This window comes from Anomaloglossus baeobatrachus, chromosome 3, assembly GCF_048569485.1.
Source record: "Anomaloglossus baeobatrachus isolate aAnoBae1 chromosome 3, aAnoBae1.hap1, whole genome shotgun sequence".
Taxonomy (NCBI): Eukaryota; Metazoa; Chordata; class Amphibia; order Anura; family Aromobatidae; genus Anomaloglossus; species Anomaloglossus baeobatrachus.
This window is the reverse complement of record NC_134355.1, coordinates 38,357,670-38,380,550: the sequence shown is the minus strand read 5'-3', so window position 1 is coordinate 38,380,550 and position 22,881 is coordinate 38,357,670. Positions and strand designations below refer to the sequence as shown.

Here is a 22,881-nt window from a genome sequence, read left to right as displayed (position 1 = left end):
CTGATCATCTGCACATCAGGGAGAACTGATATATTTACATATATTTAGGTTTTGTGCAACTTGAATGGATCATATGGCATAGATAGACAGATAGATAGTAGGCAAAGAGATTCTGAATCCAATTATGTATCACTTAGATTACTGGATGCATCTGTTCTCACGCAATCAGAATTTTTAGACTTAAACGAACTTTACAGACTACGATATATTAACGAGATGTCGGCGGGGTCACGTCGCAAGTGACGCACATCCGGCATCGTTAGTGATATCGTAGCGTGTGACAGCGGTGAATGAGCAGAAATACTCACCTTATCGTTGTTCGTTCACACGTCACTCATTTTCTAAAAATCGAACGTCCGGTTGTTCATTGGTCCCGAGGCAGCACACATCGCTCCGTGTGACACCCCGGGAACGATGAACACGGTTTACCTGCGTCCCGCCAGCAATGCTGAAGGAAGGAGGTGGACGGGATGTTACGTCCCGCTCATCTCCGCCCCTCCGCTTCTATTGGCCGGCTGCCGTGTGACGTCGCTATGACGCCGAACGTCCCTCCCCCTTCAGGAAGTGGATGTTCGCCACCCACAGCGAGGTTGTTTGGAAGGTAAGTGCGTGTGACGGGGGATTACAGCATTGTTCGACACTGTCAAGAAATTGCCCGTGCCGCACAAACGATGGGAGTGGGTGCGATCAGAAATGCGATCGCACGATTAATTGTAACGTGTAAAGCAGGCTTCAGCCATGTATCAGATGAGTGAGCTGCCCCTGAACACACCAGGCTCTCTATAGAGATTATACATTGACAGTGAAGTGTCAATCAGAGAAGGGGGCGCGCTGGACTGCCGTGTGCATCCGAGCAATGATAAGAGTCCTGCTGCTGTCACTGGTGACTAGGGGACATGGGGAGACCTATAATGGCTCTAAGACTGGGGCCCCTGTGCTCACCCTCTTCCCGGAGGTAGCTTTAAAGGTAGGGAGGTCCGGGCCCTCGACCTGGCCCTGTCTCCTGTCCAGCCGTGACCTAAAACCCACGCATCCCCCACCCAGGGGTGGGCTATACACAAAGTAATAAACCTCCCACAAGAGGCGTAAAAACAGACTTTCAGACAGAAAGTGGCCTAAAATGCAAGAGCCAACAGAAAGGGGCCTGGCTGTATCCTGGTGGGACCTGCATTGTAGAGTGTCTGTCCGTACATGATACACAGGTGGGGTACGGCTTGGTAGCCTGCCTGATCTAATAGTATGGGCGTCACCTAATAGACTGCGGGCTTGTGACTGTGTTATCTGCATGTGTGAACAGCGCTCTATGCAAGCCATCAGTGTGCAGTTTTATCATCCAGCAATCGCCCCCTCCATTTTTTTGAAGTGTGTGTGATTTGCTCCTCCTGCACCTGTGATGCCTCCACTTAGTGGGGGCTAATCTATATCCAGGTAGAGTATTAAGCCCACTTTACACGTTGCAATTAATTGTACAATCGCATTTGCGATGTGACACGCCCAGGTCGCATATGCGATTGAATGAGATTGCACGTTGGTCGTTCATTTGCTGTCACACGAGCGTTAGTAGTCTATGTTAAATTGATCAATTTTGTGTGCGATCCTTTAGATCATGTGTTCTGTGACGTATGCATTAGACACCCTTTTTTTTTTTATTTATTGACTTGCCAAGCGTGTGTAATGTGTAGGGATGCATTTTTACTATGTCATCTGCCATTCAGCTCTGCTACATGACCGCTAACAGCAGACACAGACAGCCATGTAGCAGAGCTGAATGGCAGATGACAGCAGACACAGACAGAGCCGCACTGTCAGAATGAACTCAGGTGAACCTCACCCGACTTCATTGTCATGCTGCGGCTCTGTCTGTGTCGCGCCCTGATTAGCGGTCACCTGTGAAGGACCCACCGGTGACCGCTAAACTCCTGAGTAACTGAATTGAGCAGCCCTCTTTCATATACTCACCGATCCCCGATCCCCGGCACTGCACGGCGTTCACACTGCTCCGGCGGCTTTTACTGTTTTGAAAAAGCCGTCCGCCCATTAAACAATCTCGTATTCCCTGCTTTCCCCGCCCACCGGCACCTATGATTGGTTACAGTGAGACACGCCCCCACGCTGAGTGACAGGTGTCACACTGCACCCAATCACAGCAGCCGGTGGGCGTGTCTATACTGTGCAGTGAAATAAATAATTAAATAATTAAAAAAAACGGCGTGCGGTTCCCCCCAATTTTAAAACCAGCCAGATAAAGCCATATGGCTGAAGGCTGGTATTCTCAGGATGGGGAGCTCCACGTTATGGGGAGCCCCCCAGCCTAACAATATCAGTCAGCAGCCGCCCAGAATTGCCGCATACATTATATGCGACAGTTCTGGGACTGTACCCGGCTCTTCCCGATTTGCCCTGGTGCGTTGGCAAATCGGGGTAATAAGGAGTTATTGGCAGCCCATAGCTGCCAATAAGTCCTAGATTAATCATGTCAGGCGTCTGAGACACCTTCCATGATTAATCTATAAATTACAGTAAATAAATCTACACACCCGAAAAAATCCTTTATTAGAAATAAAAAACACAAACATATACCCTGGTTAACCACTTTAATCAGCCCAAAAAAGCCCTCCATGTCCGGCGTACTCCAGGATGATGCAGCGTCGCTTCCAGCGTTGCTGCATGGAGGTGACAGGAGCTGCAGAATACACAGCCGCTCCGGTCAGCTTCACACAGCAACTGAAGACAGCCGCGCGATCAGCTGAGCTGTCACTGAGGTTACCCGCTGTCACTGGATCCAGCGGTGGATGCAGCGGTGGCCGCGGGTAACCTCAGTGACAGCTCAGCTGATCGCGCTACTCACCGCCGCTCCGGTCACCTCCACGCAGCAACTGAGGTGAGTAGCGCGATCAGCTGAGCTGTCACTGAGGTTACCCGCGGCCACCGCTGCATCCACCGCTGGATCCAGTGACAGCGGGTAACCTCAGTGACAGCTCAGCTGATCGCGCGGCTGTCTTCAGTTGCTGTGTGGAGGTGACAGGAGCGGCTGTGTCTGCTGCAGCTCCGGTAACCTCCATGCAGCAGCGCTGGAAGCGACGCTGGAGCATCCTGGATTCCGCCGGACATGGAGGGCTTTTTGGGGCTGATTACAGTGGTTAACTAGGGTATATGTTTGTGTTTTTTATTTCTAATAAAGGATTTTTTCGGGTGTGTGTGTTTATTTACTGTCACTTACAGATTAATCATGGAAGGTGTCTCATAGACGCCTGACATGATTAATCTAGGACTTATTGGCAGCTATGGGCTGCCAATAACTCCTTATTACCCCGATTTACCAACGCACCAGGGCAAATCGGGAAGAGCCGGGTACAGTCCCAGAACTGTCGCATCTAATGTATGCGGCAATTCTGGGCGGCTGCTGGCTGATATTGTTAGGCTGGGGGGCTCCCCATAACATGGAGCTCCCCATCCTGAGAATACCAGCCTTCAGCCGTATGGCTTTATCTGGCTGGTTTTAAAATTGGGGGGGACCGCACGCCGTTTTTTTAAATTATTTAATTATTTATTTCACTACACAGTATAGACACGTCCACCGGCTGCTGTGATTGGGTGCAGTGAGACACCTGTCACTCAGCGTGGGGGCGTGTCTCACTGTAACCAATCATAGACGCCGGTGGGCGGGGATAGCAGGGAATACGAGATTGTTTAATGGGCGGCCGGCTTTTTCAAAACAGTAAAAGCCGCCGGAGCAGTGTGAACGCCGTGCAGTGTCGGGGATCAGGGAATCGGTGAGTATATGAGAGAGGGGGATAGATTGACATGGACAGAGAGTGAGGGACAGAGATAGTGACCGACTGACAGAGATTAGTGAATGACAGACATTGTGAGGCGCTTCAGAACGCAGCTTTTCAGCTGCGCTCTGAAGCGGACCTTTTTTAAGCTGCGGTGCAGAGCGCACACCTGCGCACATAGCATCAGACACCAAAATCGTATGAGGGATGTCACACGTTACAATTGACTAGGTTCGTGCAACAAAACGCTCAATTCTAGACAAAGATACGATGTGATTGCGATCAACGGTTTTGCGTTCAATCCTGATCGCACGTAGATGTCACACGCAGACACCTCACAAACGATGCCGGATGTGCGTCACTTACAACTTGACCCCAACGACGGATTGTGAGATATATTGAAGCGTGTGTAGCGGCCTTTAGTTTTTAGCCTGGGCGATGTACACACTGCAGCCTATCTTTGCTGTCTGGTAGTGAATTAACAAAATGATTGTGTTTTTTTGTATTTATATTATCAGTTTGGATATGAAATTGTATTTACATACTAAGCTTGGCCTAAAAGCAAAATTTAGATGATTAGGTTGGGTGCTTTATGTCTTGAGGTTCTGGTTCTGTATTTATGTAACAGCGAGATTGTGTCTGGCACTGTATTTTGTAGCCATTAACCATTTAGGGCAAAAAGAAGCTGGACACTGGGAGGGAACAGCAGGAAACTCAAGGATTCCATACCTAAATTCAAGTTCCTGGGTGCCCCAGTGACCAGATAGATTTCTTGTTTGTGTCATCATTATTTAATGGGTGTCCTCACTAGAGTTGAGCGATGTTCGAGGTTCGCCAATTTCATGTTCGAGTGATTTTTGGGGTGCTCGAGATCGAACTCGAACGCGAGCTTTTTGCTAAAAGCTCGATAGCTTGAGTTACGTTCGATAACGGTTCGATCAGCAAAAAGCCTAGCCAGTTACTAGCTGGCTTTTCACTGTAATAGTGTGAGTCACTGTGATTCACGCTATTATCAAATTTCAGCGTATAGTGTGCGGGGGGGACACGGTTTAGATCTGTGGTTCTGAGAGAATGCCGATCGCCTTTTTTTTTTTTTTTCCTAAGCGCGCGTGCAGTGGGGCGGGCCAGGATGTCAGCCAATCACAGACACACACACAGCTAAGTGGATTTTTACCAGACAAGCAAGGGCATGTGTCATAGGCTGTGATTGTCACATGTCCTTGCCTTATAAAATACGGCCATTTTCCCTGTCGCCGCCATTATCTGCCTTCTGCATGTGGGTGAGAGTCGCCGCTCACGCTGCTGCCGCCGATCCTCCTGTGTGCGCTATAAACATAGTGCAAGCTACACAGCGCTGTAGGGATTAGGGACAGCTGGTTATTTCAGCCCTTTTCAGGGCTGATTTCCAGGCGTTCATAGCCATAGCTGCTAGGCAGGTCCGTGCAAAAGCTGTGTACAGCTTTAGATAACAGCGTCTGTGTACCTCAGCTCAGGGAATTCCTTGCTGCATTTCATCATTAGGAGGGATAGAAAGTGAGGCTTCCTTTCCTGTCCTGGTACCCACAGAACCCGGTCACTGTACCCACCTGCCCAGTTTTGCCACGCTATTTTATTTGCCCAAAGATCTGACACTTTTTGTGCCATCCTAAAAGTGTCTGGAATACTAAGTTAGTGTTCCTTTCCTGTCCACTGACCCACAGAACCCGGGCACTGTACCCACCTGCCCAGTTTTGCCACGCTATTTTATTTGCAAACTGTGCTACCACTGTTAGGGGCATACAAAATTGTCTGTGATAGTCAGTGTTGGTTCTTCAGCTATCTATAAAGCTAGACCACCTCTGCATTCTACACACCTGTCCATTTTTGATACGCAATTCTAATTGCAAACTGTGCTGCCACTGTTAGAGGCATACTAAAATTGTCTGGGATAGTCAGTGTTGGTTCTTCAGCTGTCAATAAAGCTAGACCACGTCTGCAATCTACACCACCTCTCAATTTTTGCATCCACATTTTAAATGGCCAATCTTGTCACTAACAAAATGAGTGGCAAAAGGACAGATGCTGGTGGAAAGGGGAACAGGCGTGTTGGAAAAGGAAAAAAAGGTTTGTGTCTGTGGGAAAGGTGGGAAAGCTACATTAACATCTGCTGAAGATAGGCCATCTTCCAGCAAAAGTAAGATGTCTACTACTTTCCGTGGACAATCCGATGTGCTCCCTTTTTTACGGAACCAAACAACTGGAACAAAGGTAGATGATGTGTGAAAAGTAATTCAAAGAGGCTAAAATGTAACTTTTATTCCTAATATATTAAAAAACCACAAATAGGTGACACGTAACCAAAATCTGCTTAGTGTTCTGACATCTCAGATGATACTATATGTTGATAAATATGGTGACTAAGGAGCGTAAAGATATATCAAAATAAACAAAAAAAAACAACAAAAACAAATAATAATTGAGTTGATTATTTAACTCGGGGGGACAGTCGTCCACATAGTGAGTACTAAAAAATAATCAAAAAAACTCAATATAAACAATAAAGATATTATACACTGGTCCTCAGAGGAGAAACTGACAGTATGTATATAAATACTTCAGATGAGAATAAATTAGAACGACCTCACCCATATTAAGTAGCTTGGGGTACATCAGGGTTTCCTCTGTGTGGGTCCTTCCATTTTCATGTTATCACTGGCCCTACACATCCCTAGGGAAACTGGCTTTACCTGTTACCCACAAGCTTCTGCCCTAACAAGGGCAGACCACAGCTAACCCTCACTTAATACCCCTATACCGTTCCTAGCCTTGTCCCAAGTGGCTTCCCTCTAACGAGGACTGCTGTTTCAAAGGTAGATGATGCACAAAAAAAGAACATGCTTGAATGGATCTCAAGTGCTCCAACAAGTGCCCTCTCCTCCACCTAAACTTCAACATCGAAAAAACAACAGCCCTCTGAGTTGTCATCCCAATTGCACTTGCTTTCTCCCAGCTCTCAAGTCTCCACCTGCCCTGCAGAGTATGGTGTAACAGAGATGGCTGAGTCTGTAGAGCTGTTCAGTTACACTATAGCCTGGGAATCAGAGGTCTGCTCCCAAGCTACAGTGAGTACAGAACAGGAAATGGCCTGCAGTGATGCCCAGAAGCTTTGTGACTCAGATTCTGGCCCTGATGACCAAGTTTCTGAGCATAATGTACACCCTCATTCCCAAACTGTAACACCAGTTGGTGGAGAAAATGAGGAACATACTGATGAAGATGAGACGCAGATACCTGATTGGGATGACAACTTAACTATTCAGTCAGGGCAGGACGAGGTTAGGTCTGAGGGCGAGGGGAGTGCAAACACAATGCTTGATGATGAAGTTCTAGATCCCACTTACTGTCAACCCACAGTCAGGCACTCGAGGAGGTCACCATAGGCGGTGGAGGAGGATGCAACTGACGACGAAGTTACCTTGCGCCTTCCTTGACAGAGTCGGAGTACTGGAAGCACATCTGCAACTGCATCCTCAGCCACAACTCTGCCTCTGAGCACAAGTCGGGGTGGCTCTGCAGGTCGCATGGCCTCTAAGCCTTGCCTAGCCTGGTCCTTTTTTGACCTTGCAAAGGATCTCCCAAATCATGTGATCTGTAAAATTTGTTGGCAATCTATAAGTAGAGGCCAAAAACCCACCAGTTTGACAACTTCTTCCATGAATTGTCACATGAATAACAAGCATAAGTCCCTGGGAAGCTCACCGTGCTGCAATGCAGCCTAGTGGAGCGGGCCAAACACCGTCTGCTCCTTCAAATTCCTCCGCGCGCTATTCATCTTCTATGACTGTGGGGACAGCTGTCACAACTGGTTTTACACGCAGACCTTCCACCACTTTAACCGCAGCAGGCAGTTTCCTTGGTAGGTCGTCAGTTGGTTTGGAAGGGGAAACAAGTGCTGGTGTACAGCTCTCTCAGACATCGAGAGCACCAACTTTGGATGAAGGCAACATCATGTCTCCGCCTGCACTTTCCTCACAGACCTGCATTTTTCCAGAGACACCCTACTCACCACCGTCTCCACACAGCAGCCAGATCTCTGTCCCTCAGATGTGGACAAATAAAAGGCCATTTCCTCCGAGCCATGACAAAGCTAAGAGGTTGACTTTATCCCTCTGTAAGCTCTTGGCTACCGAAATGCTGCCTTTCCTCCTGGTGGACACAGAGGATTTTCGAGACCTTATGTCCGTCGCAGTTCCCCAGTACTAGATGCCCACTCGCCACTACTTCTCAAAGAAAGGTGTGCCTGCGCTACACCAGCATATCGCACACAACATCACCGCTTCCTTGAGAAGCTCTGTGTGTGACCAGGTGCATTTCACCACCGATACTTGGACCAGTAATCTACACTCTCTACCTGATCTATCTATTACAATAAATAACATCACGCTCTCCCCAGCACCCAAAGTTCGGTGCCTCGGAGTGACCTTTGACTCTGCCTTGTCCTTCATACCACACATTCAATCCCTTACCACCTCCTGTCATCTTCAACTCAAAAATATTTCCAGAATCCGTCCCTTCATCAATTCTCAATCTACAAAAATGTTAGTGCATGCTCTCATAATCTCCCGCCTCGACTACTGCAACATCCTCCTCTGTGGTCTCCCTGCTAACACGCTCGCCCCTCTCCAGTCCATCCTTAATGCTGCTGCCCGACTGATCCACCTCTCGCCTCACTACCACCCCGCTTCTCGTCTCTGCATGTCCCTTCACTGGCTCCCAATCTTCCATCGTATCCAATTCAAATTACTAATACTGACTTACACAGCCATCCACAAATTGTCTCCTCCATATATCTCTGAACTAATCTCTCGCTACACTCCAAAACGTAATCTCTTGGGTCCTCCCAAGATCTCCTTCTCTCCTCCTCTCTCATTCGCTCCTCATGCAACCGCCTCCAAGACTTCTCCCGAACATCCCCAGTCTTCTGGAACTCGCTGCCTCAACACGTCAGATTATCTACTACACTTGCAAACTTCAAACGGAACCTAAAGACTCATCTGTTCAGAAATGCCTATAACCTTCAATGACCTCACTGCTTCACCACCGTGCAGAGCTGCTGCCCCACCACCGTGCGGAGATGGCGCTCCACCACCGTGCGGAGCTGCCGCCCCACCATCGTGCGGAGCTGCCGCCCCACCACCGTGTGGAGCTGCCGCCCCACCACCGTGCGGAGCTGCCTCCCCATCTACACCCAACCTACTGTCTCCTCCCCATAATCCTATAGAATGTAAGCCCGCAAGGGTAGGGTCCTCTTCCCTCTGTACTAGTCTGTCTACTGTAACTTGTATATGTATTTTGTATGTAACCCCCTTCTCATGTATAGCACCATGGAATTAATGGTGCTCTATAAATAAATAATAATAATAATACACTGACTGGGCACTGGGTAACTATGGTGATAGATGGAGAAGGGTCTGCTGAACAAGTCTTGCCATCCCCAAGACTTGTGCGTCAATCCTCTGTATGTCGAAGTTCCTCCACTGCTTCTGCCTCCTCAACCTCTTCTAGGTCCTGCACCTCTGCCCCAAGCCTGCCTGGTCAGGCCACCAGCGTTGTAACTGCGCACAAGGAATCCCACACACCTCCTTACTATGCTGGCAGCAGAGCTCAATGGCATCAGGCGGTCTTTACCTTGAAATGTCTTGGAAATAAGAGTCACACAGCGGATGAGTTGTGGTCAGCTCTGTGGTCCCAGTTTCGTAAATGGTTGTCTCCACTCAACCTGCAGCCAGGGAAGGCCGTGTGCGACAATGCTGCAAACCTGGGTGCGGCCCTTCGCCGGGGCAAGGTGACACACGTGCCTTGTATGGCTCACATGTTGAACCTTGTTGTCCAGCAATTTTTAACCTACTATCCTGGCCTAGATGGCCTTCTGCACAGGGCACGGTCACTCTCTGCTCACTTCCGCCATTCAACCACTGCAGCTGACTGACTTGCATCGCTCCAGAAGTCTTTCGTCCTGCCGGTTCATCGCCTGAAACGCAATGTATCGACACGCTGGAATTCGACTCTCCACATGTTACAGCGACTGTGGCAGCACCGCCGAGCCCTGGTGCAATACGTTATGAAGTATAGTCTGGGCCAACGAGATGCAGAGATGGGGCAGATCATGCTGCTGGAGTGGTCTCAGATCAAGGACCTATGCACCCTTCTGTACAGTTTCGACATGGCGATGAATATGTTTAGCGCTGGCAACGCCATTATCAGCATGACAATTCCAGTCATTTACATGCTGGAGCACACGCTACACACTATTCGGAGTCAGGGGGTGGGACAAGAGGAAGGGGAGGAAGTACAGGAGGATTCATATGCGCAAGGGATAAGAACATCTACAAGGTCCAGACGTTCATCATCACCAAGGCGGCAGGCATGGGACGGTGGGGGAGAGGGATTAACAAGGGCGCATGGTAGCAGCCAAAATGTTGAGGAAGGTGCAGGAGACCATGAAGAAATGGAAGACGAACTCTCGATGGACATGGAAGACTCAGCAGATGAGGGAGACCTTGGTCAAATTTCGGTTGAACAAGATTGGGGGGAGATGTCTGAGGAAGAGTGCACGGTTAACACCTCTACGCCACAAACACAGCGAGGACTTGGTCCGCATGGATGTGCAAGACACATGAGCGCCTTCTTGCTGCACTACCTACAACATGACCCTCGGATTGTCAAAATTAGAAGTGATGATGACTACTGGGTTGCCACACTATTAGATCCCCGGTACAAGTCCAAATTTGGTGAAATAATTCCAGCCATAGAAAGGGACGCACGTATGCAGGAGTATCAGCAGAAGCTGTTACTAGATCTTAGCTCGGCTTTTCCACCAAACGCCAGTGGTGCAGGGAGTGAATCTCCCAGTTGTCACTTGCCAAGCATGGGACTGTCTCGTCATTATCAGTCAAACCATACCAGCAACACCGTATGTGGTGCTGGTAACAGCAATTTTATGGAATCGTTTCATAATTTTTTTAGACCATCCTTTGCAAGGCCACAAGAGACAACAAGTCTGACACATAGTCAACGGCTGGAGAGAATGATACAGGAGTATCTCCAAATGAACATCGATGCCATGACTTTGCAAATGGAGCCTTGCCCATTTTGGGCTTCAAATCTTGAAAAATGGCCAGAGCTCTCCACTTACGCCTTGGAGATTTTGTCGTGTCCAGCTGCCAGCGTTGTCTCTGAACGTGTCTTCAGTGCTGCTGGGTGTGACAGATAAGCGCACCCGTCTGTCCAGTGACAATGTGGACAGACTGACGTTCATCAAAATGAACAGGTCATGGATCCAGAAGGAATTTACTACCCCTGTGTCATCCTGGGGAGAGTAAATGCTTGTGGATTTGGAATGTGCTTGATGCTAATGTACGTCTCAAGTTTGCAACTGGGGCACAAGTGCTGCCACTGAAGTGGTGTCTGTGTCGCCCAATTTTTGGAAAAAAGGGAGACTCCGCTTGGAGTCACCTTGCTGTGTTTTTAAAAACGAGCCAAGATGAACAAGTCATGGTTCAGCAAAGACTTTGCTACCTACCCCAGTGTCATCCCGGGGACAGTTAAGGCAGGCGTATTTTTGACTGTGCTTGATGCAAATGTAGCTGTGAAGTGTACAACTGGGGCACAAGTGCTGCCACTGAAGTGATGTCTGTGGGGCTCAATTTTTGGAAAAAAGGGAGACTCCGCTTGGAGTCCCCTTGCGGTGTTTTACATGATTTTAGAAGGGCGCGCCATGCCTATATCTGTGTCTCCTCTTTTTCCTCGTAACGCTGTTTTGTTTTCGCATGAGTATTTGTCCTTGTCACTTTCCCATGTGTTTGTGTTGTGTTGTGAGTTGTTTGTCACCTTTTGGACACCTTTGAAGGTGTTTTCTATGTGTTTTTATGTGTTTGTGATTGCCTCCCATTGTTTTCTATGGGTTTCGAGAGGTTCGTTGAACGGCTCGCCGAACCGAACTCGAACGCAGGCTTCGTTCGCCGAACCGAACCGAACTCAAGCCTCTAGAGGTTCGCTCATCTCTAGTCCTCACTGTGAAATATCATAGTATGTCTTACAGAACTGACGCGGTTTCAGGACATTATATGTATTGTGTTTTAAGTATTACAATATAGTTTCCAATTTTGCAATGAATCATCATCTGTCCATTGCCTGTAAATTTGTACAATTGTCCATTGCCTGTTGTAAAGTGTAAGCCACCTGAAACAGCCGAGAAATGGAGATGGATTAAAGGAAGTGGGGCAGAGCATTGTCTCTGTATATGAGAAACTGCCTATCACCAGGCAGGTCATTGGACAATGGACAGTGCAATAGATGCTTGAAAGTGTGAAAAGGGAAGCTCAGCACCTATAGTGCTGGTAGAATGTTGATGAAGAGGAATCTCCTGCTTAAAAAGAGAAATTAGCAAATTTAAGCGCATGATAGTTCCTGGACATATGTGCACCAAAACTTATTTTGTGGGATGAGAACATGCTTTTAATCTTTTGCAGAGGTGCAGGTGTCGCGGGCGGAGGGGACGCGCTCACCACGCTCGGGTCCGGGGCTTCTGCTGCTGCTGCTCGGTGGCTCGAGCGGTGGGCTGGACCCGGGGACTCGAGCAGCGCTTCTCACCCGTGAGTGAAAAGGGATGGTTTGTTTCGGGAGAGAGTTCGTGACGCCACCCACGGGATGTGGTGATGATGGCACCCCCGCTGCTGGTGACGGGGATCCCGGGAGAGGTGGTAGGGAGCAGCTAGGATGTTGTCCCATCCGTGGGTAGGGGTTGGTGATCCCGGGGCCCGGTGGTGTAACGGGGAGGCTGGATGGCTGGGGGTGCAGGGTTGCAGGGGCAGCGCAGCGCGGTGCCGGATGGCACTGGTGTACTCACTCAGACAATGAATGACAGAGTCTCTGGTAAACTAAACGGCCGGATGGACGGGTCCCGCAGCCGGCTGCAGTGTTGTTGTGCTCTCCCCGGACGGCTGATGGTGGCTGTCTTTCCCTGCATCTGTTAGAATGTTCTGACTCCTGTGGTTGCCCACCAGTAGTCCGTTCCCCGGCATATAGGTGCCGTAGGAGCCCGTTTTGCCCACAGGCGCTGGCCCTTGGATCTCTAGCCTATGGCGGTGGCTGTATATCCTCACGGTGTGGACTGTTGCCTTCTGTCGGGTCTTGGTTGTTGGGAAACCCCTGGGGTTCCTGTCACACTCGGATTTGACTGTTGTCGGCGGCTCCAAGCCTGGTCGGGGTCCGATGGCCCTGCCTGTGTGCTTAGCTTCACTCCGCTCCCCGGTTCGGTACCGGCGGGCCAACGACCGACCCCGGTCCTACGGCTCTGCAGAATTCCGCTAACTCCTGCAGACGGCCACCACCGTCTGCCAACCTTGCTGTCAGTGCCTGGGCTCCTACCCAGGCACACGCAGATGTTTCACTCCTCTCACTTTCAACTCCTAAACTCCTCTGTCTGTTTTCCCGCCTCCAGACCTGTGAACTCCTCGGTGGTGGGGCCAACCGCCTGGCTCCGCCCTACCTGATGTGGACATCAGACCCTGGAGGGAGGCAACAAGGGTTTTTGTCTGACTGGTGTAACTGTCTAGGGAAGGGGGTGTGTATGTTGTTATGTCTGTGACTACCTGGCTAGTCCAGGGTGTCAAACAGGCACATTGAATTTTTTTTTAAATAAAGCACATCATTATAATATGACTGATTTATCATATTACCGTACATCTGGTCCATTAGGCCTTAGAGGAGGTTGCCACGAGATAGCAATGAATGTTTCGCTAACCGGTATCACTGACAGGGGCCGGATGCCTTCAGGAGGTGCTGACTTTGTGGTCCTATATGTAGGCAAGCTCTCGGTGCACCCTCCATGGTGCGTTCCCCCTACAGAACAAGCCCTTATGGTCACAGAATAGTTTGTGTATGGGATTAGGCTCGCCATTATATGGCTCATCACAGTCGGGTCGGTTAGCAGGACACGAGGTTCTGGCATGCGGATCTCGTAGCTTACGATTTCTCCATTTGGTAGGAGTGGAGGAATCCAAGAGACCTGAAATGAGAAGAATTATGGAGTCAAGTGAATTAAAGAATGAGAAAGAGACCGCACCACTCCTCATTACTTTCCGCAGTCACTATATAACGATTTTACAAAAACTACATTCATTTATACTTTTATACGAAAATATTATTATATACACAGTATATACACGTCTCAACATTGAAATTGCAACATCAGTGATGGAAATCCAAGGATAAATAGACATGATAATTATACAAATGCTGAAAAAATGGAAACTAAATTTTCAAAAACATCTCGATTTATTTAATATCAAGTATGAGCGCCACATGCAGAAATCCCCGGCACTTACAGCCTCGACTGCTATCAATGAGGTTATTAATGGTCGTCTGTAGAATGGTCAGAATTGGACAAGGCCAACGCCATGAAGAGGCTGTGATGCCCCCAGGGGCAAGCGGAAGTGGACTCACTGGGCCACATTACCGGCTCAACCTAACTAAGCGACTACCTCATCTTTACTAGAGCCTTTGATGGTGAGGATGGACTTGTGCTGGAAGGCAGCCACCAGGTGCTACTCAGGAAGACATGGTACTGTGACAGGTGACCCCAGGGGTAGGGAAGGCAGGTACGGGCACAAATGCAGGCAGGTACAGTCTCTGGTGCAGACAGTTGTAACTGGGATGGTTGATGCAGACTGGTTGGCTGGTTCAGGCTGGTACAGAGGGTACAGGTATGGATTAGCAAGCACTGGTACAGGTACAGGCACAGGATACAAAATACAGAACAGAATCTGACAACTAGCAGTGTATGTCTAGCAATAGCCCACATTGCCCAGGCACCTCCCATAGGGGGAGGATGCCTTAAGTACCTAGTGCCTCTCTAGACCATAGGGGGAGGATGCCTTAAGTACCTAGTGCCTCTCTACCATAGGCTGAGAAGCACTTCCAGGCTAGGGCATGCTGACCCTTTAAGAGTTGGTGCATACATGCACCCTAACTGTGCTCCCAGGAGACCAGTGTGGCTTTGCAGGTCCTGGAAGTCAGTCATAGGGACCAGACCAGATGCCACCGCTGAGCAGCCAGGAAGATGATTGTGCTGGCGTCCCTGCCAAGGAAGGGGGCAGGACCGTGCATGAGAGATGGCATCCATGTTACAGAGGCCTTCAAAGGGAACGTCACACCTTTCCTACTACTAGATTATGGAGTAGGCTGGCATAATGTACAGTAGCTGGACCCCTCTAGTTTTCATTGTAGCTACAATGGGATGTTTTTGGTTGGCAATTATATAGGGAGCTGCCAGCAGAGGATCTTGATGATTTACCCAAGTGAAGTCAGTGTGAGAGGGAGTGGACCCACTGGGATACATTACAGGTTCAACCTGATGGGCATATCTATGAGACTACCTCATCTTCACTAGAGCCTCTGATAGTGAGGATAGACTTGTGCTGGAAGGTAGCCGCCAGGTGCTACTCAGTGAGACATGGTATTGCGACAACTGACCCCGGGGGTAGGGAAGGCAGGTACCGGCATAGATGCTGGTGCAGACTGGATGGCTGGTTCAGGCGGGTATGACTGATACGGCAGGAGTAGCAGGTACGGCAGATACTGACGGGGGCAGCAGGTAGAACCTTCGCCAGACGATCATTAATAATCTCAGTGATAGTAGGCTGTAAGTGCTGGGATTGCCCCATGTGGAGCTCATACTGAAAACTGTTGTTTTGTAAACTTTGTTTTCACTTTTTGATTTGCACATAATTACCATATCTATCCATCCGGTGTATCCAGAATTCCATCACTTTTTCTTCTTGAGAGTGTAGACAGCCATGTGGAATGATGATATAGATAAGAAATCTAATATATTAAAGCTGAATGTGTGTATGCATGTATGTGTGTGTGTGTGTGTGTGTGTGTGTGTGTGTATGTGTAAATTTTGCACACTCACACTTCTGGACCCCGAGAGCGTCATAGGCTATGTTTTGAGGGGAAATTTTAACCCCGCGCTTTACAGTTATTCAGCAAAAAACCCACCTCTATTAAAGCGAATGTAGCTGGGAGCCACAGTGCAGACAGAACTTCAGAAAAATGCGTAGCCACGCCCTTATATGGAATGTTGGCGTGTCACAATGCAGCCAGGGAAAGAGACAAGGAAAGAGGCAGACACAGACAGGGTAAGAAACAGACATAGACAGGGTAAGAGACAGACACAAAGAGATAGACACAGACAAAGAGACAGACTGACAGGGAAAGAGACAGACAGGGAAAGAGAGGGAAAGAGAGAGACAGGTTAAGAGACAGACACAGACAGGTAAAGAGACAGATACAGACAAAGAGACAGAGACAGACACAGGGAAACAGACAGACAGGGAAAGAGACAGACAGGGTAAGAGACAGACAAAGACAGGTAAAGAGACAGACACAGGGAAAGAGACAGAGGGAAAGAGACAGACAGGGAAAGAGAGGGAAAGAGACAGACAGGGAAAGAGACAGACAGGGAAAGTGACAGAGATAGATAGACAGACAGGGAAAGAGATAGATAGACAGACAGAGAAAGAGATTGAGACAGACGGAGAAAGAGACAGAGACAGTCAGAGACAGACAGGGAAAGAGACAGACAGACAAAGAGATAGAGAGAGAGAGACAGAGAGATATATACAGAGGGGGAGACAGACATTATAATTACATTTCTATTTGTTTTGTGGCTTTTGTGTGCAGAATACATTTTTGTTAATACATTCTATTTTGTTAACAGCAGTTATTAACACGGGGGAAGCCGGGTAGTACAGCTAGTAGATAATATAAATGGAAAAAAATATATACAGTATGTGGCCGTGTGACTGCTAGATCGTTGGAAGAAATAAAGCAAAGAACGAAAGATAGATAGAGGGATAGATAGAGAGATGGATGGATAGATAGATAGATAGAGAGATGGATGGATGGATAGATAGATAGATAGATAGATAGATAGAGAGATGGATGGATAGATACTGTAGATATGAAATAGCTGGACTATAACACTTTCCCTTGTGGCTACTGAGTCACATAAGGAGAAGTCGTCTGAGGTTACAGTGCACTTAGCACCTCCGCGTTTCAAGGACAATGTATGGCGGTGTCATGCTCCGGATGGGTAAAGTACACAGCGCTACGCTCTCTGGTTTTCCTAAGGCTCGTGGGCTTTCAGTCTGTATCTTGGCAATGTAAAGCGTGAAAGCATCAGAGCTCATAAGAACGTTTTCAGAGCAGTATAAGCAGTTTGCTCATTGATTTGGTGATCAGGATTTATGCGGGAGAGGCGGCTGTTGTGGCGCGCACAGTCAGGCAGCACACGCGCCGATATACACACACAGATACTTATGAGGCGTCATTATCTGCTATACACAAGCGAGTGTAGAGTAACCTTTTGATACTTGACTATCAGTGATTAAGACGTTTTCACAGGCGCTCTGCCCTCTGGCGATTCACCATCAAAAAATACGTCTGGGCTCCTTCAGCTGTACAGATGTATTACAAGGCACAGCTGGACAAATTCTGAAACGGACGCTTCTTAATGGCAGCCAACTGACAGCAATAAATGAGAGGAAGAACTGCGTGGGGTGCAAATGGCAAAATTTACATCAATGGATGATATAAGATAAGCAAATTTAGGGGGGGCAGTTATGTGATGTCCAAAATAGGACAGTTATATCAGGATTAGAGAAATCTTGGCAAAATTCATATTTGGACAGGAAAGATAATTTCACTCAAATTTATTTTATGCAAATAGAATGTACTTGATTATTTCCTGAGGTGTCTTCAAGCATAATAAATAAAGGGTTTTAAAAAAAAATCTTATCATCTGCTCCTCTTCTAGGAGTCTCCAGTTCTCCATCGTTTTCTAACAGGTCTTCAGTTCCTTTAATTCTCATCAAGGAGTCCTTTTCCATCCCCACCGAGGTCTTAAGTGTCTCCAGTTCTCTGCTAGGAACTTACAGTCTAATTCCAGCTCCACAATGGTCTTCATTCTACTCAATGCCTACAGTTCTCTTCTAGGAACTTACAGTCCAATTCCATCTCCACAGTGGTCTTCATTCTCTTCAATGCCTCCAGTTCTCTTCTAGGAATGTCCTGTTTAATTCCATGTACATAATGGTTTTCAGAGCCTCCAGTTCTCTTTTAAGAACCTTCACTCCTTTTCTATCTCCATTATGGTCTTCAGTGCCTCAAGTTCTCTTCTAGGAGTTTCCAGTCCCATTCCATCTACACAATGGTCTTCTGTGCTTTCATTTCTCTTTTTGGAGCTCCCAGTTCAATTCCATCTCTACAATAGTCTGCAATGCCTCCAGTTCTCTTCTAGGAGTTTCCAGTCCAATTCCATCTCCACAATGGTCTGCAGAGGCTCCAATTTTCTTATAAGAACCTTCAGTCCTCTTCCATATTTACAATGGTCTTCAGTGCCTCAAGTAGGAGCTTCCAGTCCAATTCCATCTCCACAATGGTCTTCTGTGCCTCCACTTCTCTTCTTGGAGCATACAGTCCTCTTCCCATCTTCACAATGGTCTTTGCCTCATGTTCTTTTCTAGAAGCTTCCTGTCCTCTTCCAACTTTAGAGTCTTCAGTGTCTTCTGTTCTCTTCTAGGAACCTCTGGTCTAATGCCTTCTGCACAATGGTTTTCAATGCCTCTAGTTCTCTTTTAATAACCTCCATCTTCCATCTCCATTATGGTTTTTAGTGCTAAAGTTATTTTCTAGGAGTTTCCAGTTCAAGTCCATCTACACAATAGTCTTCGGTGCCTCCACTTCTCTTCTTGGAGTTTGCAGTCCAATTTCATCTTTATAATGGTCTTCAATGCCTCCAGTTCTCTTCTGGAAGCTTCCAGTCCTCTTCCATCTCTATAGCGGTCTTCAGTGTCTTCTGTTCTCTGCTAGGGTCTTTCACTCTTCTTCTATCTTCAGTGTGGTCTTTGGTGCCTACAGCACTGATTAGGCCTTATGACATCATGATGTTGTGGCCCTACTCCCATCTTCACATTGCATGAAAACTAGTCAGCACCTCAGATGTCGATGACCGGCTTGGAGACAGAATAGGACCATGGGCACAATGCAGAGGACTGGAGAAATCTTGGGGGGTTAAACAAAGGAAGGTGATTGCCAGGGGGAGGTAAGTAAATCTTCAATTTTTCTCAACCCCTTAACAGTCTGTAGAGTCCAGCAAAAATGGCAGCCAAGCACCAATTTTTCTGGATTTGCTCAAAGTGAATTGCAAAAAGAATTCAATTAAAAAAAATGGATTTGCTAGAATTCAACTATATTTTTGTAGGTTAGGAAAAATGAGTGAATCGTATATAGACGCTTGATTTTCTGGGGCAAACATTTGGTTTACTGTCTCTGTCATTATTTTATACTCTCATGGCAAGAGTGGCTTTTTGGCACACCCTGACTCCAGTATCCAGGTCACATTCACTATCAGTCATTAGATTACCGTATATGTCCCATCACTTAGAGCCTAGATGAGACCTAAAGGTCCAAGTTGGAGACTTAACACTAGAACTACTGGACTCGTGACACCTATATAGAAATACATAGTGCAAAATAGTCAAAATGACTACCTCAGTAGTTCTAGTGTTAAGCGGGCTTTACACGCTACAATATATCTAACGATGTGTCGGCGGGGTCACGTCGTAAGTGACGCAAATCCGGCATCGTTAGTGTTGTTGTAGCGTGTGAAACCTACGTGCGACCTAGATTGAATAAAAAAATGTTGGTCGCATACACGTCGTTCAATTTCTAAAACTTGAACGTCCGGTTGTTCAATGTTCCCGAGGCAGCACACATTGCTGTGTGATTGATTACCATGCCTGAGGAAGAGACCTGAGATGTCTCGAAAGCTTGCTTTATAACATCATATTTTATTTTTATCTTAGTTAGTCATTAAAAGGTATCAGAACTACAAAATTTTATTTTTGTTTCTCTCACTGAGAGCAATCAATCATTTTTCAACTGGCTAACACGGTACCAAAACCTTTTCCTTTTAACATTGCTGTGTGTGACACCCCGGGAACGATGAACTCAGCTTATCTGCGTCCCGCGGCACCCGCCGGCTATGTGAAGGAAGGAGGTGGGTGGGATGTTTACGTCCCGCTCATCTCCGCCCCTCCGCTTCTATTGGCCGGCTGCCGTGTGACATCGCTGTGACGCCGAACGTCTCTCCCACTCCAGGAAGTGGATGTTCGCCGCCCACAGCGAGGTCGTTAGGAAGGTAAGTACGTGTGATGGGGGGTTACTCGTTTGTGCGACACAGGCAACAAATTGCACGAGCCACACAAACGATGGGGGCGTGTGCGATTGCAAATGCGATCGCACGATTAATTGCTGTGTGTAAAACAGCCTTAATACTATAAAAGTCACATGATATTTGACAGGCCTTGTGACAGATTTTGTACAGGAGCCTGGAAGCTTCTTGGGTAGTTGTACTCTAAAAATCATATTGGACCTGTTGAACCTTACAAAAAGTAATGTTGTAATCATGAAGGCTCCAATACTGACACAAATGTTTTGGTTGTCATATTTAGAAACAGGTGGTCTCTGCTTCAAATTTATCTCATGATGTTTAGATATTGGTGAAACCCTTAAAAGTTACAAATAAACCAATGAAAGCTTTTTGGAGTAAAAGAAGCTTAAAGGGGGCTTTACACGCAGCGACATCACTAGCGATATCGCTGGTGAAAGCACCCGCCCCCGTCGGTTGTGCGTCACGGGCAAATAGCTGCCCGTGGCCCACAATATCGTTAGGAGCCGTCACACGTACTTACCTGCCTAGCAACGTCGCTGTGGCCGGCAAACCGCCTCCTTTCTAAGGGGGCAGTTTGTGCGACGTCACACGGCAGGCGGCTAATAGAAGCGGAGGGGCGGAGAACAGCCGCATTAACGACACGCCCACCTCGTTGCCAGAGGACGCAGGTAAGGTGTTATTCGTCGTTCCCGGGGTGTCACACGTAGCGATGTGTGCTGCCTAAGGAACGACGAACAACCTACGTCCACAACGACCAACGAGATTTTGAAAATGAATGACGTGTCAACGATCAACGATAAGGTGAGTATTTTTGATCGTTAACACTCGCTCGGAGCTGTTACACGCAACGACATCGCTAACGACGCCGGATGTGTGTCACGAACTCTGTGACCCCGACGACATATCGTTAGATATGTCGTTGCGTGTAACAGGGCCTTAAGAGTTACAGTTTTACCATCCATTAGATTCCCAAAAACTTATAGTTGCGATAGACTTTCTCGAGACGAATGATTTATCAGCCAACAGTAATTCCTCATGACTTCTCATGTTCTTAATAAGGAGAGGAAAATAAGTGGCTGTCATACATCTCTGGTGGTGGTTTCTCCACTTTAAAAAAAAAAGAAAATCATTGGGCATGTCGAAATCCAACAATTTGATTCTTCCTTTGGTTACATCTGCCGTCGGTAGAGTTAGGATATGAGGATAAACTTTATTCAATATGGGTAACTTGACCAGTTTAAGAAACCATTGCTTTAAAACTGGACATGAACGTGTCCTACGTGGTTGAGGGTCCATTGCGTTCCTCCTTTCTGGGGGCGTCTATGCACCCTATGCCACTGGTATGAATAATACAACCTCATTGACAGCTCATTGAGCTTGAGCTCCTTATTCCAAAATTACATTAGACCAATTGTCTTCCTAGATCATTAAAGATATCCTAAATAAATAACGCACTATGATAAATAATTCCTAAATATAGATAAAGACAGAGAAAAAGTCTACACGGTAAATAGCTAAAAAAATGGGGAACTGTTTTAGAATGTCATAAAATATAAATTTTCTATGTTTTTTTGCTCAATAAAAGTTAAAAAGTAAAACATAGGGTGCCTCTCTGTAGGGGACACAGCCGAACCATGGTAATTTTAGTACATGATAGGAACAGCTTAAAATGTCCAGATCCAGACGAGGTTAACGGTCATGGGATGTAATGGGGTATATAATGACAGGACAAGTGCTTCTAGGCTGGCCTTCAGACTAGAGTTCCTGTGCTGTCCCTTATATCGGAGGTAGGTTTGATGGTAGCCAGGTTCGAGCCCCCAGTGTGACCCTGACTCATGTCAAAGCCCATATCTAACTCTTCCTCTCCCACACCCTCGGGGCGGTATGGAAATCACAAAGATAAAACCCCAAAAAATGACACGGACAAGGGAGAACAGAATCTCATACACACAGCACTCAAAACACACAGGAGAGACAATATGTGTACTGGGAAAGAATAGAAAAAAAGGGGAGAAAGTAACGCACAACAGGGAAACAACGGATCACCATACACAGGAAAACCACCAAGACCGGGATCTCTGGAGCTTATACTGAAGCTAATATCGCCACAAACAGGAAATAAACCGTGCTTTATATAGGGAGGAGACAGCTGCACAAAGCAATTAGCAACCTGAGCTCGTAGGCCCTGCTGACCAGTCTGCAGGAATTAACTCCCACAGACCTGAAGACCAGTGAACCTGAACCAGCTAACGCCCGGCTGCGGCTGAACAATACAGAAGCCTCAAGTTGCTTGTCAGGTTCTGTGGTGTGAATAGAGTCTGAGAAAGTTATGCCAGCAGGTGTGTGCAAAGCCGAACATTGCAGGACATTCAGAAGTGCATACATTGATATGTCTATACAATGCATCTTCCTGTGACCTGGATACTACAGCCTATATTCCTACACAGCAAGAAAGTCCTGAGTGATTGTTTTATAGACAAAGTGTCATGGGCTATAAAAGCCTCTTTGTAAGTACTCACCGCTACAAACAATAAACCAGGTGCCACGTCTCTCCACACCAACACATGTTTCGCATTTAGCTTCTTCTGGGGACATGTGGGGGAATATACATATATCCCCTGAAGAAGCTATTTGCATTTTTGTTTTGTTTTTTTAATTTACATATAGACGATTTCTCATAGTTTTGATTGATCAATTATCTTTCTAGTAGCTTTTTAATAAAAAAAAAGGTTAGATTCTGTGTCCTAACATGTATAGGCTAGGACAGTGGCGTAACTGGAAGCTCGTGGGCGCCAATGCAAAATCTTCAATAGAGCCCTCAATTAT

At 47.1% G+C, this 22,881-nt stretch overlaps 1 protein-coding gene across 1 annotated transcript in view; it reads right to left on the bottom strand.

The window, feature by feature from the left end:
• The window catches only part of USH2A (usherin), a 1,098,211-nt gene that overhangs the window by 368,033 nt on the left and 707,297 nt on the right, over positions 1-22,881 (bottom strand). Inside the window, exon 41 of the mRNA XM_075339131.1 lies at positions 13,496-13,824. Within this exon, the coding sequence (XP_075195246.1) occupies positions 13,496-13,824 (329 nt within the window). The remainder of the gene's footprint in view (positions 1-13,495; positions 13,825-22,881) is intronic.